Consider the following 27,776-nt stretch of genomic DNA (forward strand, 5'->3'; position numbering starts at 1 on the left):
TTTCCCACTTCAGAGAGTTCTGAAGTGCGTTCTACTGCTCCAAATGAAACAAAATTTTAACAGGTAGTTCCAATGATGCTCTTGTCATTTATTAAATTTAAAAAAAAGTATGAAAATCCGTCTATATGTGACACTCAGGACTAGAAAGGACAAAAATGTTGGGAAACTATGATCCAGACCAGTGTTTCCCAAAGTGGGCAATTTCGCTCCCTGGTGGGCGATGGAAAGGTCCAAGGGGGCGATAGAAGCCACTGGTATAACATAGGATCCTATGGGTTCGCTTGAGTTGGGGGGCAATGAGAGAAAAATTTCTCTGAAGAAGAGGGCAATGGAACAAAAAGTTTGGGAAACTATGATCTAGACCATAGTCTTCCAAACTTTTTGTTCCATCGCCCCCTTCATCAGAAATATTTTCCTCTAATAGCCCCCCAACTCACATAAATCCATAGGATCCTATGTTAAATCAGTAGATTCTATTGCCCCCTTGGACCATTCCATCGCCCACTTTAGGAAACACTGATCTAGACCATAGTTTCCCAACCTTTTTTGCCCCATCGCCCACTTCAGAAATTTTTTTCTCCCATCACTTCCAACACAATCTAACCCATAAGATCCTATGTTATACCTGCATAGGCGGAGATATAGGGTGGGGGCATTTCCCCCCCCCCCAGCGTCAAAGGTGGAGTCGACTGATCTAATGTATATATGAATTGACATCATCATCTTGCCCCGCAGCAATAATGACCGTGCCCCCCCCCGAGACTTCCAACGTCTATCTCCGCCTATGCATACCCGTAGCTTCTACCGCCCCCCTAGAACATTCCATCGCCCCCCAGGGGGCGTTAACGCCAACGTTGGGAATCACTGATCTAAACCATGGTTTCTTATACTTTTTGTTCCATCACCCCCTTCATCAGAAATTTCTTTTTCTCATCGCTTTTCAACTGAAGTGGATCCTATGTTAAGCTCATAGCTTCTATCGCCCCCTGGACCATTCCATTACCCACTTTGGGAAACATTGATCTAGACAAAAATACTCTTTATGCTGAATGGTTCAACACATGAAAAATTACATTTTAATATTTATCAGATTCTTCAGAATTTTTTTTTTTTTGTATGCAGGATGATTCTTAAATATTTGTCTTTAACGAAGTATATCCTTATAAACAAAAAAAATTGGTATTCAATTATAATACTATATATTTAACCATTCTGGCATCTCTAATGTTACTTAATGAGAGTATTATTTTTCTCGTTGCAGGTTTATCAGGCAGGCACAGATAGTTACATAAGCAAGGATAAATATTATGGCCGCAAACTGGATGAAGGAGGTGTCCTGCGTGCTCTTTATCAATTCTTTCACAATGGCTTGCATCTGAGGTTCCAGCTCATAGAAAAGGTTGTTGAGCGGCTGATTGCTCTTCGGAAAACAGTAGAGAAGCAGCACACTTTTCGTTTTTATACCAGTTCTCTTCTCATACTTTATGAAGGGTGCGTTAAAGATCGCGTGTCAGATGATGATGATTTCTATGATGTGCTGAAAAACCATGACACTTGTTTCGATGAGGGCCTAGAAAGATACGAGCTAGGTTCGTGTTCCATGGATGAAGAGTCTTCTTTTGAAAGCAGCAACGATTCGACTTCCGCTTCTGCATCTCTGTCATGGATATCCTCTCATAAAACTACTCTCAGCAGCAGTAAAAAATGCAATGCTAGACATGGACCAGATGTTGATGTACGCATGATAGATTTCGCTCATACAACATACGAGGGCTACGATGGTGATACAACTGTTCACAGTGGGCCCGATAGTGGTTATTTGTTGGGGTTAGACAGCTTAATAAAGCTATTGCAGGAAGTCGAACACAGCGAATGCAAATAGAAACAGGCAATACCTGGCTTTATGCCGATACATTCAGTCTTTCAGTTCTTGTGATTTTTTTCCTCTCTCATTTGTCATTATTTTTTTCCCCCAGGCTTCTTTCGCAGCTTCTGGGTAATTACTAGCTGGGTATTTTTTTCTGTTTTGTTTTGTTTTTATTCATATTGATTAACGATAGTTTTTTTTATGTCTATAAATCCAAGAATTTTTTGTACAGATTAGAATGGTTGTATTGTTGAAAATACTTTTAACATTTTTAACTATTAGATCACATTTAGTGAACTTTGTATACCGCTTGTTGAACTTCTATTTGACTTGAAATGCACTATCTGCATTTCCAACTTTAATATTTTAAAAATTACATGCTTTGCAGTAATATATTTTTTTCTCTCTCTCTCTTTTTTTTTTTTTTTTTTTTGCTGCTGATGATGTTACGGTAATCTTCTCTAGTTGGTGCATCTTCCTAAATAGATGCTTTTAAGATATTTGAATCTCTTAAAACCCTTTACCCTTTCCCTCGTAACCGATTCATTCATCACAAAATTCATTTTTTTAGAATTGTATATATTCAATATATATGTAAAACAGCCTCATCTTTTTCATTGTGTAATTTAGTTTCTGTATAAAAAGGTTCAACAGAAAAAGGACACAGTTATGTATATCAGGATCATCTGCGTTTCGAAAACAAAATATGAATGTACAGTGCTGTGTTTTTAGGATTAGAAGTCGCACGCTGCTGCTGCTATACATGTACACCATCGAATTGCATTTAGAGTGATGTCATGTTCGTGTGTTCTCTGTCGACTTCATACTTTTGTGAATTGTGTTAGTAACATGGCGGTGTGCCAATTCTAACAATTTTCCCAAATCATCTTGATTCTTGTTTCTTTCATTTAAAGAAGATTGAACAAAATGTTAAATTATTAAAACGATTAGGTATTTCAGTTGATATAAGTCTTTGTCTTTTTGAAAATGGGTAATCAATTTTTGAAAATGTATAAGTATTTTTCTCCTTTTAAAATGGCCGTTAATTATTCCTGCACAATAAAAGTATTATCGATATAAAAAAAGAATCCAATCCAGATTGAATGGAAAGTTATGCATTTAAAATTGCCAGGTTTTCTTCAATTTGGGAATAGAATACAACCTATAAAACCGCCTTTATTTATGTATGTATGCTTTTTTGGTATCTTGTTAAATCGGCAATTGTTATAATCATTATTTAAAAAAAATTGTGGTTGAATCGAATGAGCGATTATTATGAAACAAGTTGAAAAACATATCAGTGGGAAAATAGTTTTTCCCTAGTATTAATTTCATGTGGATTTAATATGCTTTTCAACATGGTAATCGCTACATATTCTTTTCATGATCAATAACTATCATTGAATATTCATTTTTTAAATTCTTATTACTTTAAAACTCAATACAAACTAAAATAATCTAGATTTTCTTATGAATATATATATTGAGGAGATTTAAATTAAACTGCATTTCAAGTTGCGTTACGTTTGTGTATATTATAGATAAATTTTTAATTAATGCAGGATAGTGAGAGACAGTGAGATATACTCTGTTCCTAAAAATATATATATTGTATTCTGGTATAGCAGTCACCTTGAATCCAGCGATTCTTGTTTCTTTAATCAGTGCTAAGGCATCATATTCAGTAGTCTCGAAATATCTATGGTCTCTTCCTTACCATAAACATCAAGAATATAAAAAAATATATATATTACATGAATTCCTCCAAGGAAAAAACTTAGGCTAGGATATGTTTAAGAAAATTTTAACTAGTTTGATAATCGAATTTCTAAAAGTTAGTTTATACTCATATTAATCTATTTTTTCTTAAGTTTTAAAATTTTTACACAATTCCAAATGGGGGAAAAAATTAAAAAAATAAAAAAAGTAGGCTTTCAACAATTATCCAAAGTTTAATATAAATGTCTATTTTCATAGGAGAGGTGGAAATTGAGTGTTTATATGTCACATGGAGATGTAATGGAGGCATTAAAATCAGTTGTAAGCACGGCACAATGTAAACGTAGGTGCTGGCTGATTTTTTGTAGCATATATTGTACGTATTATTCTAAAAGAGATATGGCGCCTTACTGTCTGTCATCCTGTACCTGACTGTAAGAATTAGTTGTGGATTACTTTATAAGTAATCTATGTAAATATATTATAAAAAGAGCTGCCTTTTTCCTAAAAGGTTAATGTAATGTGTATTATGCGTGTGGGACCACGCTGTGTGTGTTTATTATTTCTAAGTAAAGTGTGGAATTCATTCATGATCATTTGTTTGTTCACTTTTTTGTGTGTTCTCTTCACTGACTCTCTCTCTAAATTATGAATCAGTATTGTGTACCGTTAGTCTTGAAGAAAACTTCTTTCAATTATAAAAAAATATTCCAAGTCCTGTCATATATCCTCCTAGAAGCTTTTTAAGTGGAAGAAATACAGGGTGGGCGAAAAGTCTGTAGAAACTTTAAAAATTCATAAAAACCGGAAAAATAACCGAAATAAAAAAACGGTTTGCAGGGTTAGCATTGTTAGGTCACGAGAATTTTTTAAGACAGGAAAAAACAACCGATAGGTGGCGCTGACGTACACAAGTCAAAGAAAAGATACGCAAATAACGAACATAATGTGTTCCACATGACCACCACAAGGGAATAACACGTTGCAGGCAAGTCACAAATCCAGTAATACGGCAGAGTGCAGCAAGTTAACCCTTTAAATGGTTTTCAAAGTCCTGATCCACATTTATATCACTCAGTGGGAATAATTAAACCTTTTAAAAAAACTCACCTATTCTCAAGAAGGGTGTTTTTTTCTAAAGAAGCCTGGACTCGGGGGAGGGAGCGATTTAAGAATTGCGTGAGCTGAAAAATGCTTCTCTTACCCCCAAAAAAACGTAATTTAAAAAAAAAAAACAAGGATACAAAACAATCATATAGCCTCGAAGGAAAAGGGGAGAAATCCTTTCTCTCTACTCCCCCTTCGTTTATCAGACTTTGAATGAAAGTTGACTTCGCTCACACTGGCAGTTGATTGACAGGACCAGGGTCACAACTAGGGAGGAAGCAGGTGAATCTGGTGCCCCTGACGCTGCACCAGAAGGAGCGCCGAATTCATTCTCTAGCTGCTTCACAGGGCCGTAACTAGGCTGGGAAACTGGAGCACTTCCCCAGGGCCCCGCGAAGAAAGAATAAGGAACCCTCAAAAATTTACTTATTTTGCATAATAAGAATGGCCTCGAAGGAAAGTCTTCCCCGAAAAGGCACGCTATGGCCCTGTTGCTTCATCTACTCTACATGTAAGGGGTGCCAAAATTTTTGCTTGCCCCGATCGACAAAGTGTCTAATTGCGGCTCTGGTTAGAGCGATATCTTTCTGAATTTTCACGACATTCAACTGAAATTTTTGTGGAAGTTCTCCACTATGTATCTGGCAACTAAATTATGAAAAGTATAATAAATATTTTATGCGCATGCTTAATTAGAAAGTATGAACTTGAAATGTTCACATCGAATACATAGGAGAAAAAAAATTAACTATAAAATTGTGATAACCATTTCTTCACAATGTGTCTCATGTATAGTCAGGGCCGCAACTTGGGGGAGCAAGTGGGTCTCATGCCCAAGGCGCCGGTACAAAGAGGGCGAAAATTTCAACCTAGGTAGGCGAAAAAATGCGTACTTTTGTGTGTGTGTGTGTGTGTGCCCCTGCTAATCAAGCATTTAGTTGCGGCCCTGAACAAGAGGGGGAGGGGAAGGAAAACATGTTATCAAGCAAAGTTTTCTGTACAGAGTTGTCTGGGCTCAGGATTGCCGTAATGTGTGTGTGGGGGGGGGGGTTCAAAATACTAGATATCTCGGGATGGCCATGACGATTTTTACTCATTGAAAAAGAGGCATTCGAATTGAAAATTCCCGCAAAAAAAGCAATCGAAATTCACGAAGCAAAAAAAGCAACGGAAAGTTTCTTTTTTGGGGAAAAAAAAGTAATTGCCGCGGTACCGCTTTTTCCTTTTAGAGCAGTGGTTCCCAACCTTTTTCAGTCCGCGCACCCCCAGCTGGCTCGGTTCCTTTCCGCGTACCCCCAACCCCGAATCCTCCAGACTCCCCCCCCCCCCTCCAATCTGTTTCACCCATTACAGTTTTCGAAAATCGAAAAACTTCCAAAAAGGTACATGTTGAATTAAATTAAATGGTCTATTTTTTCATTACTTAGCTTTTTTATTTTTCAAGTGAGCAAACAAATTTACACAAAGCTTGTGAAAGAAATTAATGGGATGTTTGGGACTGTATTGAATTACAATGTTTTGAAAAATTAAACTTAAAAGAAGATAAATACAAACTCAAATCCGGAGCGCGTTCAATTTGCTTCTATATTTATTTTTTGTGTAAGTATACGAAGAAAACTCCCGTTCAACAAGCTCCGTTCTAACAAAACGGCAACAAAAATATTATGGCTTTTCTAGAAAGTTCACTGTGTTCGTCACGGCGACGAGCCCAAAAACTGACTAGGTTCACCATTCCACCATCGAAGAGAATCTTCAGAGTGGTAGCTGATGTGAGCTCTAGCAATTTCTTCTTTTCTGGAATCGACAATGAAGCCGGTTCAAAATACTCTTCTTTGAAAGAAAGAAAAAGCCCTTTAAAAAAAAAGGGCTACCTCGTAGTTCGAACAGCAACGTCAGGACTTAACCCCTGGACAACCACCTAACTTCGGTGTGCAAAAGCAAAACGATATGAAGGATGTATCCATGTCTTCACACAACAATTTAAACAACCTGTAGTTGGCAGAATTCACCTTGACAATGTTGACAACTTTGACCGCTTCATCAAGAACGTTTCGCAAATTTGGAGCCAACGGTTTCGATGCATGGCCGTGAATATAACAATGAGTCCATTTCATTTTGTGAACGACTTCCGCCACGCGTGTACGACGGCCTGAGTAGCAACCTTCCGTGAATCTTCCTCCATGTGTAGTGAGCCCGGTGCATTTTTACCATTGAATTCTTTTTTCAAGGAAATAATGATTAATTGCTTCAAAAAAGTCTTTAACAGTCGTAATGTCAATGGGTGACAAATAAAAAGATTTTCTTCGAATTCTAAGTCTTTCAAGTACTTGGCAATTACAAGTAGCACAGAATATTGCGCAACGTCGGTACTTTTGTCGACTTGGATACACAAAAAATTCACAACCTTTGAAGTGACTTATGACTGTGCTCTCAACAGTCTGACATGTCCTGTATTCTTCGAGACACCGTATTATTTAAGAGATATATATATAGACTCATTATAAAAGCACTTTCCTCTGCAAAAATCCATCTGACGGCATATTTTCACCAATAGTGTGATTTTTTCCTCGTCTCGCAATACGATAGCTATTGTAGTAGGAGGTTTCGGTAGCTTTGACAGAATTACTTTTGGAAGATTCAAAATATGTTTTCACGTTTACAGGTCCACGGTATTTCACTTTGGTGTTTCAGTACGCTTCCGCACAGATCTAGTTTTTAGCCACTGATCCATAGCGCAAATCACGTGAGTAGTAGGTGCTTGGCAGTAAAGATGACGTAGAAAATTGTGGGATTAACACGCACACGCCTCAATACACACGCCCACAACAAAAGTTAAACACAACACAAATTAATTTTTTGTTTTTATGCAGAGTCCGGCATGCGCCAACAATCAAATCTAACACGCCGAAGAAAAGTGAGCCGAGAGGAAGGAGTGCGTGAATCCGGTTCATAAGTTGGGCGAGGGCGGGAGGAGGGAAGACCTAACCTTCCAGCAACCCCTCTGTTATAGAATATTTTATTGATAGGGAGGTCAATATATTACAACTGACAACATTAGTAAAAACCTGTACCTACTTTTAAAAATTATTTTTAATGTTTTTAATTATTTTGCTCTTTTTTTAGATGGATGGCCGCCATTACCATTTTCTTTTCGCGTACCCCCTAATGGCCTCTCGCGTACCCCCGGTTGGGAACCGCTGTTTTAGAGTGACTTTCTCCTCGATGACTTTTTCTTTTCATATCTCAATAAGCAATATTACAGAGCTCCTTGAAATACTAGGCTGACTCATCCACCATGTTTGAACAAAAAAAAAAATGTGACGTCAATGTCAAACTATAGCTAATCGCTGTTCCCTATCATACTTTTTTTTAACGAGTTCAGAGAAACAGAATAGACTTTCCCTCATCATGATGAGAATATTTTTTTATATAACTAGGCTGATCATATTCTAGGGTAATTAATATTTCAGATACGAGAAATCACCAATTGACACCAAAATATAATCTCAAACGTGAGGAATATTGCCGATTGTTGACGAAATTCCTGGAAAACGGGATGCAATGTATTGAAATGTGTTTCACTGATTAAAACGTTGAACATATTTAATAATCAGAATTAATTTTTAATAACTATGATGGCATTATGTGACAAGTAATTGAGATGAGTTTTTTTTTTTTGACTAAAAATGTTGGGAAGCTCAAAAGTATGAAAAAATTAATAAAAAACCGGTAAAATGAGGAGTCACACACACATGCGACCACATTACATTCCCATTGATTCCTCCACTTCCGTACATGACGTCACAAGCTATAGAGTACGTATATTATTTTGTTTCTACCGGTGGCAACATTTGGGATTTGTTGTTTACATATGAAATCACTTTGAATTTTGGATTTGCCAGAGAGGGATGAAACCCAATATGAGTGGTTAGGTAAATGTGTATTTTATTGACCAATTCAACACTTGCGTAACCACAGTTAATTGTGGGACAGTTAACGAGACTCTGCAGTGCTTATTCACTGTAATTTACGTGTTAGAAAATAAAATTAACCTAGTTAAATTTTATCGATAGCGTTAAAAGATAACCACCAGCTATCAGTGGTGATGCACGTGCCGCCCTCGCAGTTAGTGAGGACCGAGTTTTTGCACGCCGTCTTTCCTTCGCTTCCAGAGTCCTTTCTAGGCCCGAGTCATTCTAGGCCTTTTAGGCCCTCTGTTCAGTCACATAATATATTTAACCACTAGATGTTAAACTTCTCCATGTAGTGAGAGTTATTTTCTGAACCCATTCAGGTTAATGACGCGCTCTGAAGTAACTTATTGTTATCATTATGTAATGTTGGTAAAATAAATTTGACAGCCAGCCGGTACTGCCTATAGAGGCCACTTAAGTATTTTTAGTCATTTTTGACTCCTCCTATCCCCTGTCGCCTTGTCAGCTCTGCATCCTCTCCTAATGCGCATTAGCATCAGAGACGTGTTTGGGGCACGATTTCCCATTCTTCCCCCCTGATGGTCATTTTTGACTCCCTATCCCCCGTGGCCTTGTCAGCAAAAGTTTGTCACCCCCACCTAACTCACATTGTGATCAGAGATTGAGGGGGGGGGGGCACTCATGCCCCCATCCCTCCCCCAATGATCAAAAACTTTTTTTATTTAAAAATAAAATGAGAAGAAAATATATATACCTTTGCATGCTATAAATTTTTCTGTTTCAATGTTACTTGAAGGCAAGGAACTCAAAATTCGGTTAATTTCCCATAAGCATGGTCATTGCCAACATGACAAATTTTTTTTTCCTTATCAAACTATTGTCATTTGGCGGTCAATTAAAAATAGCCGATAAAATGCACATACAATTTTACAAAAAATGTAATTTATTTCATAAACAAGAAATAAAACGAATGAAATATGATAATTAATACAGGAAGGAAAACAAAAATTATATTAAAAAGTATCTGTTTTTGTCCACTTCTGCTGTTTTTGGTAAGCGAGGAGATGAAATGAACTCCTTGGATGACTCTTGTCTTCTGACACTTGCTGGAGACGTGGAAGGATCAACTTCGTCATTGTGATGTCGAACAAGTGATATGTTGATGGGACGTGGGGACTTTTGATTGGGTAGGTGGACTCTGATCCCCACCCACCCAATCAGAAGTCGCCACGTCCCATCAACATCCATCACATGTCACTTGCTCCAGCGAGAGCGTCAGAAGACAACCAAGGTCACCCAAGAAGGTTGTTTCATCTCTGGTTGTTTCACCAAAAACAGCACTGGCAATGCCCACTGCAGAAGTGGACAAAACATCTGCTTTAAAGAAGTTTGGAACATGGCATAACAGCCTAAAAGGTATGAAATTTATTGTCTTTTTTCACCCCATACATTTTTACATGGTTTGACCAATCCCTGTCAAACTTTCCTTGAACTCAAGTTGTCTCTAAGCAAGGTCATGGCACCCACATCCTGGAGCACAGGCCGTAGGTTAGGAGTTTTGGCAGGCTCCTCTATTGTTCTATTGGGAATTTACACTGTGAAAAAATTTATTGGAATCGTCTTGCGCTCCCAAGAAATACCAATAAATGTAGTAAAAGACAAGGTTTTGGCCAAAGAAAACCTGCAAAGCAATAAAATTTGCAAGGTGGTGGGAACAATTCATTATAATGAAAGGGGACAAATTGTTATTTGCTCTTTTGGTTTTTCTTACGGTTCTGTTTTAGTTGGGAAAAATTGTGTGGCTGTGATTTTTTTTCCAGTATAAAAGTGACGTCATCTGTTGGAAACAGTGCTGGACCATTTGGGGGGGGGGGCGCAAATTTTATTCTCAAACCTCCCCTTCAGCATTACAAGGGGGCGCCAAAATGCGCACTTGCTCTGGGTGACCAAATATCTAGTTGCGCTCTGCATGACCATAGGAAATAATCCTTTAATCCCTGTCTTTGATTAACCCTTTAAAAACCTATAACAGTTTGGAAAATTTAAATACTTAGATGACTGCTAATCGACTAAGATGACTTAACTAATTTTCTGTCTCATCATGTCGGGGCTATTGTCATTAAGCTATTAGCTGAGTTATTAAGAGGCTGTCTATATGCAGTGTCGTTCAGCATACACATGTGCTCTAGGAGAAGAAAATGTCAGTCCTCTGTGTAGCATAATGGTAACTTATCTGGACTAACTAGGGGCATAGTGGTTCAATTCTCCGCAGAGGCATGTGAATTTTTTTTTCGAAATCGATCTCTGCTTGGTATCCACTTATTTGTATTTTGTATGGATGCGAAGAATGACATGGTTTCTACTCCCCTTTCCTTATTACCCTTTGACCTTGTATTTATCAATGGATTTCAAAATGACTGATTAATATATAAAATATTTCTAGTATTTATGTATAGCCTTTGTTAATTTAATTTAATTTTCAGTCTTGAATCTCAATTGGTGTTTGCTGATGAATAGAGCATTTTCTCGCACCTTGGAAAATGAGCGGGATGAAAATAGATTTGAAGTGGTCGCCACATAATCCTAATAGGTATATTATATTTCAAGTATTAAATATGTAATTAGTAATTGTTCACATTTTTTATTTTCAAAGTTCTGGTTTTATTGACACAAATTAAAAAAAAAAAAAAATTGATTGACTGCCGATGTGTGGTTGCTTTAAAAACTTTGTGATAATTTTTGTCCCACAATCCCCTTGATTAATTTACAAAACATTTATATAACTTTTATAGATCTTTTTCCCCCCCAAACAAAACATTTGCGGTTGAAAAAAATTCCCTCTATCATGTAGCAGAACCTTGGAAAATTCCACGCGCTGCTAGGTTGACTGGAGGATGACTCCGTGACAACCGGAAAAAAATTTGTACTGACACCTAAACTTTTATATGTGCAGTAGAATGGAGTGGAAAGACAACTTTTTTTTCAATTACCTTATTTTAATGTGTATGATAACCCCAGTACCCGATTTAATTGGGCTTAAAATTTGGAGGTAAAAAGTTTTCATTGAAGATATTTTTCAAGATATATAAAAAGATATTTTTTTATTCACACACACATTATAGAAACCATTAAATTCCTCACTACTCTCATCTGATATATTTCAATCAGCTACATCAACTAGTCCATTATCCTCATCCGAGTCTCTCTCATTGTGAATTTCAAGGAATTAAGCAATTTGTTAATATTATTATGAAGTTTATGTGTGGCGCAATTTGTGGAGAACCCCTCGGGACAGTAATCCCCTGTTGCCAAACCGGAAATGTGAAGATATGCTCGAAGCTTCTAGATTAGTGTGGAAAATCTCTTTTGACATTTGGAAAGTGGCACCACCAACTTGGTACTACAAAATAGAATTGTCTGGAAACATCTGTCTCTCTGAAGTTTGAGTCTATAAAAATGATGAGATCAAGAGGGAGTCGGAGTTGAACTTTGTACTCTTAATTCGAGAACTCTATTTGTCATGTAAATAGCTGTTTTCTGTGAAATAAATCTGTGATGTCCTGCAAATTGTTTGTCTTCTTATTTCAAGGACTTGTGAGAAATGATTCGGAACAATATCTATAATACTATCCATGTATAAGGATACCCTAACCCCTTACTTTTGGATGCAATTTTTGGCAAAGAGTGAGAGAGAGTTCCTTATATGTACACGTTAAAATATGGTATGTCACACATGAAAAAAAGTCACCAAGTCCCAGGAAAGAAAAATCAGGGCAACAACTTTCTAATGGGGTTTTTGAGCTCATGGGGATGGTATAAAAAGTTAATTTTTTTGCTTTTAATTTATATATAACTATACAACACCTTTGCAACATGAGTGACATAGCTGAATACTACAAGTTATTTGGATACTTTTTTCCCAATTGGAGGTATGCCTTTAGGATAAACAGTTTTGCCTGTGAAATGCCATGTCCCCTGTTTGCCATGCACCCTGTATATATATATATGCTTGCTTCCTTAGAAATTGGGCTAGTGCCAGGATTTTTTTTTTGATTTGTCAAGTCTGGTTATATAGCCTCTTTGTTTTAGAGGTCCTCATATGTGGACCGCTCAGGTTTTTAAAATATTTTTAATGATTATTTTTTCAAATTGAGACCTGAGGTGAACATATAGGTAGTAAACTGCAATGGTCCTACTAAAGATATCAACCTTAAATTAGGGTTGGTAAAAAACCTAAAAACCCAGTTTTTTTTGGTGTAAACTGTTTTTTGCTTTAAATAGCATTGACATTAAAAACAGTAACATTTCTGAGAAAAATAATTCAAACTTGTAATACTTAATTGAAATGAAATGTTTATTAATGTAATTAACACTATTCCCATATTAATCTATAAATATTTCTTGCACCACCTTTTGTGCAATTTAATTATTTTTTGCTTAATGAATTACTTTGTGCTTGAAAATTCTTAATGTTATTATTAACCATATAATTTAAAAGTGTTTTCTCCAGTTACTTTCAGTATATTTAATTAGGAAGCTATTTTACAAAAACTGTGATAAAAATTAGGTGAATATAATGCATTTAATGAAGCATAAATAATGCAGATTAATTAGCAATGATTTACTATTTACAGGGTGATTATATAACTAAAATTCTGATTTAAAACACTGTAGAAGAGCCATTGTCGGAATGAAAATTGACATGAATATTCCTAAAACAATGGGATTTTATATGGCAAAGAGGAAAAAAATTCTTAAAAAAGAAAAGTTAACGGCACTACTCATCCAACTCAAATTTGCTTGCAGAATAGGAACGATGGCTATTCAGGGCTGAATAATAAATTAATAGCATTGCACGATTTCATAATTCATGGACACATTGCAAAAATGAAGTAGTTAAACAAATAATTACAACTTACTCAAGAAATGTTAAATATATTGTCCACCGTAAAATAGCAATGAGGTGAAAGCACAAAAATGCTTGTTCAACAGTAGATCAGACTATGTCATGGTCATGTGGATATGCTTGCAGTTCACCTTTGTAATCTGACCTCTGTTTACAACATTTTAAGGTACCCCCCACCCCTACAGCCAGAAGTTGCAAGGGTTAAGGTCAGGTGAAGACGGCCGGCTAGTTGTCGTGCCATCCTGTTATTGTCAGAATAGTTCTTCAGCAGCTGCTTTGTTGGTATTGTGATGTGCATCTTGATAAAAGTTGTGCTATCCACGTACTGATGCTGTTGAACTGTTGAAATGATGTGGTTGCACAAAATATATAGATTATACTACTGGCCAAGTACAGCATCTACTTGCACATTTTCTCCCCATATACTGAATTAAAGAAGAGAGAGAATTATAAAGTGATAGCCTAAATATGTTTGAAACACATTGTTTGAAAACCACGGTAATCAAAGTAAACATTCCAAAAGTCGTTGAGGCCTATGAACAGCTTTCCCAACCATTTAAGGTATTTGCCTAGCCTTTACGTAATTTAAAAGTAGCCTATCATTCAAGTAGGATCTTGTTTGATGCATGTACAAAATTTATAAGATCGGTCAAAAATTGTATATTTGTCTAAAGAACATACACACATACACAGAAAATTAATTTTATTCTTTCTGACTCACTTATAATGTACACATCACAAAATTATCATTTTCAGTGAATTTCATATTTCTATGGTTATCAAGTCGGTACAGATATAACTAATATTTTTGCTTCTTTTCGCTCTCCTGACTTCATTATAAGCAGTTCCATCTGTATATCAAAACGTAACAAATGCAATATTTTCTTGCTCTATTCTACTAATTTTTTAAGTAAAATTCTTCTATTGATTAATTTTATTTCTAGGTTTATAACTATAGGGAATGGTATACAACTCTATGAAGTAAGCAGCGGAAAATCTGGCAATGAAAGTTCAACAGGTAGTCACTACTGCAGATACTCTTGCTTATCTGGCCAAAAATCTAAAATTGTTATGTTTTATGATTTTTAGTTATTAATTTGGATAATTTAATGGCCATTATCTTGACTATAGTTTGTTATTGTTTATTAGATAATTTTACACAGCACTTTTCATTCCACATTCATTTAAACATTAATTTTTTTTTTCCAGGTTCAGTGGTGTTTAAAGATTTCTGGTCCTCAGGTACATTAGATTATCTGTTTTTCTCATTTTTTAGTGCACAATATTCAGGAATCAATCAAATGTTTTAGGCAAATCTCAGATTAGTGTTATACAGTAGCCGATCATCTGATAACTTCAGATATACAGGGTGATTATAATTATAGCTCCCTTACTCTGAGTAGTTTTTCTCAAACACTGCTTATGTGAATACAGCCAAATTTTTAGGGGTAATAAGGCCATGGGAGATAGATTTATGAAATTTAAAAAAAGTTCAATTTTTGACCATCAGGTGAAAAAGTGGTGCTTTTTAACCTGGTGGTCGAAAATTTAACTACTTTTTTTAAATTTTATAAATCTCTCTTCCATAGTCTCATTAAGATATCCTAAAAATATGGCTGTATTCACATAAGCAGTTTAAAGAAACCATTGAGAGAGTATGAGAAATTTAATTACAATGACCATGTGTGTAATAGAGATCTCACAAAAAACTTTTGAGGTTAAATGACAAGAATAAAGCCATCAATGGTGAAAATTACACAAGTTATTTCTATTTCAAATTAAATATTTAAAAATTTCACATTAATATAATATAAAATTACATGGAGCACTGTAACTTATTTAACAGTTTACAACATTTCAAAGACTACATACTTTTAAAAATGGCCTTTCAATGTATTCTGTTTATCAAGCACTCTTAAATGCTTCAGGCACTTCATGTCTAGTCCAAAGTCTTCCAAATTTTTTATTTTTTCTCTACTCTCATCTGAGGAAAAAATATATTTCTATGGCCCCTTTATGGTAGTTTCTACCGTCCTTGTTGTTGGTTCAATCGCTTTCCAAGGCAGGGCCGTAACTGGGATTCTTGCCACCTCCAACAACATTAAAATTAGATAATTTTATAACTGTGTTCTTTGCTCCCACCTAAAACAGCTGCCCTCCAGGGCAGTTGCCCCCATCTAGTTCCGGCCCTGTCTAAGGGGCTATATAGCTTATTTTGTGAAACACTGGTTCAAGTCTTCACCTTCACACGACATTGTGCAGCATTGTTTTCAGGGTATTAAAAATCGTGATTTTTAACAAAAAAAATCAAAACATTGGATTAATTTGGTTTAAGTCATATTTTTTTTCATTTAAATTGACTGATTGCTTACGAAGCAAAATTTATCTTGTTAACCATTAGGAATGCATATCTTTCCAATTTTTCAAATATAATTCAGCATTAATGAATAAATGAATTAATTCCAACAGCAAGAAATATGAACGTAAAAAAAACTATAATTTTGTTTCAGTGACGTTCCCATTTTTCATATTCACAGAATCCAGCTGTATGTTGGTGCAACATTTATTATTGATCCACACTTAAAACATGGAATTAAAGGCTTTATACGAGAACTTATTTCCTTTTTTTTTTTACCCATTCAACTTATTTCAAAGTTACCATTGTGTGCTGAACTATAGACATGGAAAAAAAATGTTACTGAAGGGTACACATTGGGGACAGAATGTTTTCTTCAAAATGAAGTATGAAATTGAGCTGCTTTTCAGAGCTTCATTAGTTTTTTATATCAGATTTTTCCTTTTTGAAACAATTTTTTTCAAGCTGTCAGTTCGCTTTCACAAAATTGAGATAATTGAGGGAACTGAGTGCTCTGCTGTAATCCATTTAAAATACATACTGGCCATAAAAACCCCATTTACATGTGCAGTATTGTGGTGGCATCGGGAAATCTATCACCCGCTTGGCGACTTTTTCTCCTTCATAGGGAAAGAGGAATAAAAGAGAAGAAAATATTTACATCCTCTTCTACAATCATTTTTGTGGTGCATACCCTTTCCCCATAACCCTTTGTGATTTTTGGCTATTGCAGGGGTGATGGACATCAGATTTTTCATTTCCTATGTAAATGAAGTTTATGTAAGTGATATTCTTAAACTGCATTAAGTTGGTGCAGTTATACCCAAGTTTAGCATTTCCTAATATTTTTCTTCAAGTTTTTCCATACACAAGTAAATCTAGAAATATAACAGCTATTTTTCTGCACTGTATCCAGTGATAAGAATTAAGTCTATATATACCACCATCTCTTATGTATTTCTTTTGATCTAGAAATTTATGGCTTTATCACATTACAATAACATGCATGCCATTTTTTACTTGGTTATTTTTTACTTGAATAATAATGTTAAATAGATGAAACAAAATTTGAGTTTTGTGATTTTGATCAGGATTTGAATTGTGATTTTAATCATTTAAATCAAAGCTGGTGTTTAAATCTGCATACCCAAGTCTTGAGACCAGATTAAACACAAAGTGTTTCACATGTAATTTTATCAATCTTTGAAATTTCATAAAATGTGCCTCAGATAACCCTCGAAAGTTGGTTAATTGATGCTGAGATTATGAGGTTCCTTCTGTATTTCATTATGGCATGATCATAGGGAATGAGACTTTCCCTGAAATATAAAAATGAGTTAGTAAAAGAGAATCTGAAAAAAAAATCATTTAATATAAAACTAATATATATATACACATACATACATATATTTTATTTACAATTCCTTTCACTGACTTTATCGCCATTTTATATGATGAATATTAACTGACTTTTCACGTATTCTTGCAGTATTTAATATTCTACTTGTATTCTTACACATTTCTTTTCAAAGCTATTCCCAGCTCAGAAGGGACAATCACTAATGTACTGCCAACAAATGTGGATCATCAATACTTAAAAGTAAGTGCTTGCAAGTGCAGTCAAATCTTGATAAGTCTAATGTGCAGGGGCTGACAAAAACTTAGGGGTTATCATTAGTTTCACTTATTAAAAAAAATTGATTGAAGAAAAACAACCAATAAGCATTAGTAGGGATGGCACATGAGGCTTTAAAATAAATTTGACTAAAAAATTACAATTTCAGAGTGTCAAACAAATGCAATAATTTTTTACTTTGTCCTTTCGTGAAAAAAATCATTCACTTTTTGCAAGCAGACAAATGAATCTGCTAAATTCTGTTGCTAAATGCCAAATTGAAGTTGCCAAATTATATTTTTAAATGGTAAATTTAGGTTGCTGAATTTCATTGATAAATATTAAATTCTATGACTAAGTAAGTTTTTTTAAAACAACTTCTCATTCCCGAAAACTTTGACTCAAAGGAAGTAAACGTCGAGTCGAGAAAGTTTTAACACTAAAATACAATTTCAATATGTTCTGGGACTTAGTAAGAACTTTGACTTAAACAGATATTCAAGTTATCAGAGTTTAACTTATCGTGAATGTATTGACTAATAGCAATGAAATTCTTCAACCATTATTTTAAGTATGACCAATGTTGTGCGATGCAATTTTTTTTGTACTTGAAAAGTGAATAAATCATTAATAGGCTGTATATGAAGTTTAATATCACTTTTTTTAAATGAAATAAAATAAATCGTATATAACAAACAATATATATATATAATATATCATATATAACAAATGATATAACAAATTATTAAATTTGAACTGCAATGCTTTTAATTTCAGTGTGTTTCTTGGTACCCGAAGTCCCAGCACCCTCATCTATTAGCGGTTGGTTCTGTACAGGGTAAAGCAATAATCAGCAGGTGCGATTTAGATATTCCATTATTTTTCATAAAATTGTGATCAAAGAAAAAATTATACATTTTTTCATGCTTATTAAACACATATTCTTTTATTATTGAAATTCAGCTTCGAAGAAAATAGTGATCTTGGCGAATTTAGTGCAAGAGAGTTCAGTGAGTAGATTTTTTAGAAATATATTTAATATATCAACTTTAATTTCTTACTGGAAACAAAAATTTTCATAATATAACATCAGTGCACAGACTTATCAGCTCATAGGTTCCACTTTTGATTCTCGCTGTATTCCATAGACCAGTGGTTCTCAACCTTTTTTGATTTGCGGAGCCCTTTCTAGTCTATAATTTCTATGGTGGAGTCCCATAGGCCTATTTTTTATTTGTTCATCAAAGTTACTGATTTATTTACTGTGTTTTTATTTTCCTCGAGCGACCACAGAGTCCCTGGGGAGTGTACAAGGAGCCCTTGGGGCTCTGGAGCACTGGTTGAGAACCGCTGTCATAGCTTAAACATTTCCCCAAGGGCCAAACAGGCATTAATAAAACTTGCAAAATTAGTTCACACAGGCTTTTAGTTGGTGTAAAAGTTTTCGTGAACACCAATCGTTTTTATACAGTGATACCCAGCCTGACATCAGTAATTTATTCTAAAACTGATGAAGTCAATTGAAAAGGCATGTTGAGATAAACACTACTACATTGAAAAGTTCTTAGATTTATTTTATTATGGAAGAATGAATACAGATACAATCTGTTTATTTGGTGTTTCCTTTGAAGTAACTACCCTGTGTTATGTGTTTTTTTTGCCATTGTTCATAGATCATACAAGGATTTAAATGCAGGCTTTTTCTTTGTCACTTTCTGGTGCCTTCATTGCTGCTCTCTACACTTCTTCGGAAACTGAGAATGGTTTCCTCTTAAGCAAATTCTTTATCCAGGGAAAAAGGCACACAAGGCGAAATAAGCAAATTAAGTTGGTTGTGGGTGTCGGAAAGTGATATTTTGATAGGTAAATCTGACACTACGAGCGACCTGTGAGCCAGCACATTATCGTTATAGAGCACCCACAACTTGGCTTTTCAAAGATCTGATCGCTTTTACCTCACCAAATTATGCAGACGTTTAAGGACTCGCAGATCCCTTCTGGCATCAGATTTACCCGTGAAAACATCACATTCTGATACTTTCACAACCAATTTATTCCCCTGATCCCCATGTGACTTCCCTTTTTTTCTCTGATAAAGAATTTGAGGGACAACGATTTTGTGGTTCGGAAGAAGTGCAGCGATGAAGGCACTGAAGGATGTGGCAAAAAAAAAGACAACTTGCAATCCGCATTTACATCTTTGTTTACATCTTTGGCAAAAATTCACAGGGTAGTTAGTTACTTCAAAGGAAACACAGAATAAACAGGTTCTATCTGTATTCATTCTTCCATAATAAAATAAGTCTCGGAACTTCTTGAATATAGTAGTATATTTACTGATAATGCCTCTTTCTCTATAGGAGAAGTAAAGTAAATATGCAGGTTTTTCTCCCCCCCCCTTCTTATATATTTATCTTTTCGATATAACTCTTGTGGGTTAATTGAATAAATTTTCATTTTGAGAACCTGGTGTCAAAAGCCTTTTTATGCTTAAAGTGTGTCTAGTGGAAAATAACCATTTTTAGACAACGTAAATTTAAGAAAATGTATGTTGGGCTATTTCTGTAATTTATGCTACTCAATACTACTAATCTGCATCCATATTGCATTTAATATGTTCAATATAATATTTTAATAATGGAATATTGCTTTTCTGGGATCAGATAAAATTCTCAAATAGGCTGGAATTCATGCATATTTGTTCAGTAACCATGGATAATTAATATTAAAAATAAAGAATAGCAGTAATACATTACAGCAGCTACTTATTATAGAAATTTGTATGCTTGCATTTTTTAATCAAACAATTACTTGTTATGTGCTTTGTCTAATATATGGAGGAAATATTTTATGATTATTATAAACAAAAATCTTTTCTTCAGTTCCTAAGCACTCTCGTCCATGTAACTGTATAGCCTGGAATCCAGAGGATTGCAAACTGGTAAGCACGTTCATATACAGTTGAGTCTCCATATAATGACATCTCTTCATTCCCACAATTTTTTTTTGCTAATTGCACTTATTTTTTCTAGCTGGCATGTGGATTAGACAAGAATCGGGTTGATTATGGAGTCCTTATCTGGGATGTCACAAGACCAGTTTATGTGCCAATGGAAACGATTCATTCACCTTTTGAAAAACGCCATACCTTCGGCAGTGTATATTCTACTGATTCTACCACGGTCTCGAAACCTGCTGTAGAGTTGGGTATTGCTCTTATTTTGTTAATGATTTCACCTCTTGTACATTGGCTCATGTTATCAATAGGGATGGGATGAATAGTGATTTGGCCGAATATGGAATTTGAGAAAATTCCATATTGATTATAAATAAAATTGGTGTTTTTAATTGAAAATAAAATTATTCGTAATTTAAAATAGTTGAATTTTAATTATGCAGTTTATTATTTAAATATTAAAAACGTAATTGTGCAAGATTTTTATTGCCCTGATACTGAAATAAAATTTAACGATGATATTTATTGGATTTTAATACTAGCTATAATACCCACAGCTGCCTGGGTTTTCTTCAGTTACTGACAGGATTGAAAAAGTAACAAACCATTATAAAGGCACACACATATAAACTATTATACGTAATAACAGCAGTAGTTTTTTCCTCAACATTTTGTGACTCGCTGAGCCCTTGTTAGAAAAAAACATTCTCTGGAGGAGCCACCATAGGCCTATTTTTTAAATCATCAAAGCTACTCATACATTTTTATTGAAAAATTTTTGATTTTTAAAAAAAATTTACAGTTTTTTATTTTTCTTGAGGGACCACGGGGCCCCCTGGAGAATACACTCAGAGTCCCAGTTGAGAACTGCTGACTTACAGAATCAATTGTTTTTTCAGCACTTGTTAGCAATTATACATCTAACCTAATCAAGAAATTTCAACTTATTTTACTCTTAACTAGGAATCCATCATAAAATTTAAGACTTATTTTCTTATTTTTCCTCTTTAGATGTTTTTTGCCCCCTTTTGCCTCTTTCAGTAGCTTATATTTCTTGTCTGGATACATACTGCAGTTAGTGAACTTGTGTGATTACATTAGGATTCTATTTTCAATTTCATGTTTCCCTTATCCTAGAAATTCACTGACATAACCTATTATACAGAAAGGGATATTCACCACAAAATAAAGTATGATCAGAAAGTTTTTAATTTAGGAAAAAAAACTCCAATTAACATAATTTTTTAAAATTAGTTCTGCTTAGATCTACAGATATTTGGCCAAATACCTAAGCATTATTTGGTGGAACTGAATACTTGGTAGGAAAGGACCAAATAGCAGCTGAATATCTGTCTCATCTCTAGTTGTCAATTACAGAATTATTCAGTTAATAATTTGCAATACCAGTCTTCTTCGTACTTTTCTGAACTTCTGTGAAATATTTGATGTTTCATGGTTTTTTTAAAAGCTCTATCTTTGAGTGCTTGTGCAAAGCATATGCACTTTGTTCTATTTGTTTTTTTTACTCTATAAGTGCTGGTCCAAAAAAAAAATTGAAAATTTCAAAAATGCAGAGAAAAGGACTTTAATTACTTTATGACTTTATTGACTTTAATTTTGTAATGATGAATATTTTTGATCAACTTATTTATGAATCATTGCTATGTATCTGAAACAAAATTATCTTCAGGTATGTCGGAATCAACCCAGTCTTTTCACTGGTTTCATCATAGTCCGAATCTCATTGTGTGTGGAACGAATAATAAACATTTAAAGATCTACGATTTGAGAGGTAAAGTTTTTCCATGTGAATTGGTTGCATTGAGATTTTTTTTAATATTTTACATTTTTAAAACATTAAAAGTGATTAACTTCAGTATTAAAGTCAATGAATTCTTTCTCTATCAATATTGTAAAATGAAGATTTGTGTTGCAGTGAAAATCCTATATAATGATATCCTCTATAACAAGGGTGACAAAACTGTGGCCCGCAATGATATCAGGAGCGCCACATGAATGCTTTTCAAAAATTAACGGAATTCTATTCCATTTTTCAATCAAAGAAATTCTCTCCAACTCTTAAACAATTAATTTGACAGTCTTATAGGCTGCCAAACCTATATTTAGTATGGTAGGCATTCTTAAAATATGTGATGACTCTTTCTATTCAATGCGTTTCTATTCGGTTTTTCATCTGTGGGCATAGTTGCTGGACGTTCCATGTGTTGTACAAGGTTCAGAATAGTCTGCATGGAGGACATGCATTCAATCACATTGCATATTCGTTAATTCTTAGGAGGGGCTAAGGTCCCCCCCCCCCATACAAAATTTATTAGGGAAGGACCAGAGAGTCCCCTCAGTTTCTGATGTCTATCCCAACATGTTGTAGGTAAGATGAACTTCTACCTACAAATGTACATACACAACCTGCATTGAAATTATGAAATTTATGATTCAAAAATAGAAAATTTAGAACTTAAAAGAGTGACAAATTGAATATTTTTGCACAAATGAGAGGACAGCTGGGCAATATTTTACATGAAGGGAAGAAATGCTCATGTCCCGTAAAAATAGGAGGCACATTAAAATTCATAGAGTGGCACACACACACACATCAGAAATAATGTTGATTCTGGCACAGCTTGAAAAACAGTCGGCCACTCCTGCTCTATAATGATGATTTCCTATATAGTTATCTGTCTGTATAGTTCTCTCTATGTATACCTCTGATCCTGATGCACTTTAATAGTGTTTAATATGTTCTATAACGATAACTCCTTTACAACAATATACATAGGTACCAATGCTTCCAATTTACTTGGAAGTTTTCTGATTGTACCAAAATCTTCCAGTCAGAAAACAGATCCTGCAGATTTTTCATATCTTTATGGAAAAGCCCTCAAATCATGCTTTGGCAGAAATTAAAAATCTCTAAAGAATATCCACAGTTCCCTTGCAATCTCAAAATGACCATGTTTGGAATGCCTAGGCTTTTACTACTGGCATCTAATTTGAGAATAAGGACTTACCGAGCTGTTAGGCAGTAATCTGCTATTTCTTTCAGACTTTTTGCCTACAGCTATGGCGGGCATCTTCAGAAGTGAGTCTGGTACTACCGAGTTGAAAGTTGCATACCGGTATGAAAGTTGATAAGGGCACCTCTGAAGATGCCTGCCACAACTGTGGGCAAAATGCTAAAGAAAAAGAAGGTCATGTCCTAACAGCTGGTAAGTCTTTATTCCCAAATGACCATGTTTTCTCGAGAAAAATGTGAAAAATCGCAAATTGTCGCCAAGTATGATACCAAAACTAAGCAAAGTTTCCAACTATCATTAAAATCTATAAAAATTTCCAATGACGAGAAAATGGAGTACTATTAAAAATCAGTGGATTAAAATGAATTCCACGAAACCCCCCCCCCAAAAAAAAAAAAAAAAAAACCAGCACAACAAATATGTGAGGTGAATATCCAGTCATAATCAGCTTGATTTCAATGTAGGCTTTGTTGAAAATACGGGAAGAAATTATAGACAATTTTTTATTAAAACAAGTCTAAAGGGCCTGGAAAAACCAATCATATGGTCCTCAATAAAATGTAAAATATGGTCCCAATAAAATGTAAAATATGGTCCCAATAAAATTTAAAATATGGTCCCAATAAAATGTAAAATATGGTCCCAATAAAATGTAAAATATGGTCCCAATAAAATCTCCAATTTCCCTTTTTTTTGTGTGGCATGATTTCTTCGGCAGCAAAATGTTTTGTCATGTAACAAACAATAAATTTTTTCAGTCGGGGAATTCGGCACCCACCAATACATTTCTCTGGTCCTTTGATTATTCTTATAGAGCCGTTTCACTCTATTATGCCAGAGTTAAGACTTTTTCATTGATTCTTGCATTTGGGGATGAATGGTGCATATTGTAAATTATTATTTTTTCTTTCCATCTATAAATTCATAAAATATCCAGATTGAAGGGCTTTTATTTTTTCCCAGAAGTTTGTTTATATTTCATGCAATTTTATTAATTCCTTTTGAATCTTTTGATACATTGATTTCCATTGACATTGAATAACGAAGTCTGTTCATAATGCTACATAAGTTCACATAATTGAAGCAATGCAAGTTCCTATAATGAATTCACGCGTATTTGTGTCATTTTATATTGTGATGTTAGAATGAGTTTAACGGAGTCATAAATTTTATATGTCAATTTAGATCCATCTAAACATCAGAATTCAACCCCTACAAAAGCTGTTCATTCTGTGTGTGTTGATCCTTATTATGAACACAGACTTGCATCAGTCTTCGAGGTAAATCATTTAAAATTTTCCATACGCTGAAACAAACATAAGAATAATTTTAATGTGATTTTTGTGGTGTAATTTTTGCTTCATATGTGATTGATGAAGCTGATTCTTATCTTGCAGAACTTGCTGGTGGTTTGGGATGTGAGAAATTTTGAGAAGCCTGTATCCTTCTAATATATCATTTTATTTTTAATTAATATATATTAATTTATTCTCAGTCACTGCTGTTGCCCGACAGATTTTTGCTTATCTCTGGCATTTGCCCAGCTCTGATGAACTTTTAAAGTAACCTATTGTTCAAGTCTGGTCCTGTTTGATATATATGCAAAATTTGACGACAATCAGTCTGAAATTGTAGATTTGTATAGAACACGCACGCACGCTAGCTGCATAATAGTGCCATTGCAGTCTTTACAAAAGTTTTTAACAGCTGGCTGATGTGAAGATGAACTTAAGAAAGAGAAAATTCAACATCAGCCAGCAGCTAAAAACCTTCAAATGGATAGTGGAAAGTGACACCATTCTTGGATAAGTCACCATCTGGTGGCAGTGTCCGCAATTCTGAGCTTGGGTCTGAATTAGGCACTGACCGTACACGTATGGTCCCGGTCAGTGCACATGAGCTCTAAGGAAAGATTGAGATATTATTTCCCTTTGAAGTCTAGGGTGCTAACCCGGCAAGTGAGAGGACCTGGGTTTGATTCCCCGCAAGGACATTGAATTTTCTCTTTCCTAATTTCATTTTCTCATTAGCCAGCTGTTGAAAACCTTTTTATGGAGTGACATTATACTCGGATATTGCAGTCTTTTAATGCTGCGGGTATGGGATTATCAATGTGTGATTGTATAGTAGGTAACAGTATAACACCAGAAAAATAGTTCTATTCAATTAATTATTAGATTCAAAGATCTTTGTTTATTCTTTTGGTTCAAATGAAAACAAGCTCAGTGCATCATAATTTAATAAACCTTTATTATAGTTCTTAATTTCATTCAAGATTTATATCTTGGATGATATCTATAATGAACTGAATAGCAGTATCATTTCTGGCACTATTTCACTACCCCCCCCCCATTTCTTTTAATTTTAAATGTTTTAATGTCCCCCTCCCCGTATTATATATATTCCTTAACTTTGTATATAGGTAGCTACTGCACATGAGCAAAAGCCTATTATGAAAATAAGCTGGTGTCCAACTAGGTCAATTTCATTTCTTAACCTTCATTGCTTTTGCCATTGTTCCTATTCTACACATATTTATGCTATTAAATGTGTTTCATTTTCATATTTTATATGTGTATAGGTTAAGCTTTTTAGCTGCTCTCATCAAGGACAGTAATGCTATTAAGCTTTTAAACATTCAGTCATCCACTGGCAATGATGAAATCGAACCTACTGTTGTAGAACGAAATGTGCAACGTAAGTCTTGACATTGCAAAATTTTTCAGTTGAAATTTTTCTTTTCTGTATTGCTGCTAATTCTAACAATGCCTTAGGTCAGAATTACACTACAAAAGTTTGAGAAATGTTCATTTATAAAACTTAAAAAATTCAACCAATAAGTCCATTGGTTACATTTGAGTGAATGAATGTAACTGATGCACTTAGTGGTTGAATTTTTCAAGTTTTATAAATGAACTTTTGTAAAACTTTCATAGTGTAATCTTGGCATTTGGGTAGAAATTTATAAAATAAATTACCTCAAAACCATTTGAAATGAATATTTACCCTTGCACTACACTGCAGTAAAAATCCTATCTAGTAAATGACTCTCTGGTTCAGAGTTCATTGTCTTAATATTGTTCTGGATAATTTCTCACAAGTCCGTGAAATAAGCAGAGGAAATTTGCGGGACATCATGGATTTATTTTACAGAAAACAGCTATTTACATGACAGAGTTCTCGCATTGAGCATTAAGTCCAACAACTGACCACCCTCTCTATTCCTCGCATCATTTTTAAAGATACGGGAAAGAAAAGTCTAGTTCAACAACTGGCGACACCACCGTCTTGAGGTCTAGATCAAGACGGTGAGTCGCCGAGTTACAAGAGTTTCTAGATCAATCTCTAGAAGATTTAAGTATATCTTCACATTTTCCCAGTTTGCCATCGCTAAAACTTGTCATTTTGAGGGGCTTATGACAAATTGCACTGTTGATAATTACAGGTGGAATATAACAATGATAAAACATGATTTTCGTGACAATATATATATATAATCAATGTGCGATAATTCCTTAACAATACATTTCTATGCTTCCTTGAGTGTGGTTATATAGGGGCATTTGAATGTACAGTAATACCCAGACTCTTACATAACCCCACATTTGCGTCATCTTGTGCTAAAAATTTTTGTTTTCAATTAGATGCATTTTGAGCAAAGCTTGAAGGCCTTTGACATTGTGTTCTTTGAGAGAAATATTTTCTTGAAAGAGTCATATAATATAACTATAAATAGATAAAGAGTAAAGAAAATCTGCAAATTCACCTCCCTCCCTTCTCTTTAGGAAGGAGGGTTCTTTTTCAATGTGGTATTTTGCAGCCATCTGACTGACACCAATACCCTTTACCGAGTGGCGTGGTGGTAAGATGCTCATCTAACACAGTGAAGGTTGCTGTCAGGTTCTAGGTTTGATATGGGGAGAAAAATATAGATAATAAGATATTTTCCCTATAATGAGCTGGCAACCACTGAGAGATGGTGCTTTCATTTCTAACCCAACTCCTTAATGGCAGTGAATTGCAGGATAGCGATATGGACGAAGTTGGTGTGTGATGAAGTTGTACTCCTGATCATGTGATCTACTGGAAGTTATTCATGTGTCAAAACCCTTGAGGGAATGATGCATGTGATGTCACAAAATTTATGATGCATGTTAAAGTTAATCATGCTGATGGATAAAAGTTTTTACAGGCGGTTTCATAAGTTCAGCTTGATCTCTTTCATCAAGAAAAAAAAGCAGCTTTTGTGTATTGATGCAATCAGTCAACTTTGTGATGTG

The 27,776-nt window shown here is 34.7% G+C and overlaps 2 protein-coding genes across 9 annotated transcripts in view; both read left to right on the forward strand.

Annotated features, from left to right (window-relative positions):
- The window catches only part of LOC149078607 (inositol hexakisphosphate kinase 2-like), a 104,855-nt gene extending 100,676 nt beyond the window's left edge, over positions 1-4,179 (forward strand). For all 7 annotated transcript variants that reach the window (XM_089240722.1, XM_089240723.1, XM_089240724.1 and 4 more), the window contains exon 6: positions 1,262-4,179. In XM_089240722.1, the coding sequence (XP_089096848.1) occupies positions 1,262-1,882 (621 nt within the window). In that variant the 3' untranslated portion in view covers positions 1,883-4,179. The remainder of the gene's footprint in view (positions 1-1,261) is intronic.
- Positions 4,180-8,556: 4,377 nt separating this feature from the next.
- The window catches only part of mio (GATOR complex protein mio), a 41,125-nt gene continuing 21,905 nt past the window's right edge, over positions 8,557-27,776 (forward strand). The window contains exons 1-14 of one of the 2 annotated variants that reach the window (XM_089240729.1): positions 8,557-8,625; positions 11,112-11,218; positions 14,479-14,552; positions 14,744-14,776; positions 17,423-17,490; positions 18,283-18,362; positions 18,469-18,515; positions 20,388-20,446; positions 20,538-20,712; positions 22,152-22,253; positions 24,682-24,776; positions 24,894-24,935; positions 25,919-25,974; positions 26,078-26,193. In XM_089240729.1, the coding sequence (XP_089096855.1) occupies positions 11,169-11,218; positions 14,479-14,552; positions 14,744-14,776; positions 17,423-17,490; positions 18,283-18,362; positions 18,469-18,515; positions 20,388-20,446; positions 20,538-20,712; positions 22,152-22,253; positions 24,682-24,776; positions 24,894-24,935; positions 25,919-25,974; positions 26,078-26,193 (997 nt within the window). In that variant the 5' untranslated portion in view covers positions 8,557-8,625; positions 11,112-11,168. Of the gene's footprint in view, positions 8,626-11,111; positions 11,219-14,478; positions 14,553-14,743; positions 14,777-17,422; positions 17,491-18,282; positions 18,363-18,468; positions 18,516-20,387; positions 20,447-20,537; positions 20,713-22,151; positions 22,254-24,681; positions 24,777-24,893; positions 24,936-25,918; positions 25,975-26,077; positions 26,194-27,776 lie in introns of those variants that run through there. The other variant, XM_089240730.1, reaches the window with a different exon arrangement.

The sequence above is a fragment of the Pholcus phalangioides genome, unplaced genomic scaffold (assembly GCF_987345545.1).
Source record: "Pholcus phalangioides strain wild (caught in Gottingen) unplaced genomic scaffold, Ppha-v1.0 ptg000013l_1, whole genome shotgun sequence".
NCBI classification, from domain to species: Eukaryota; Metazoa; Arthropoda; class Arachnida; order Araneae; family Pholcidae; genus Pholcus; species Pholcus phalangioides.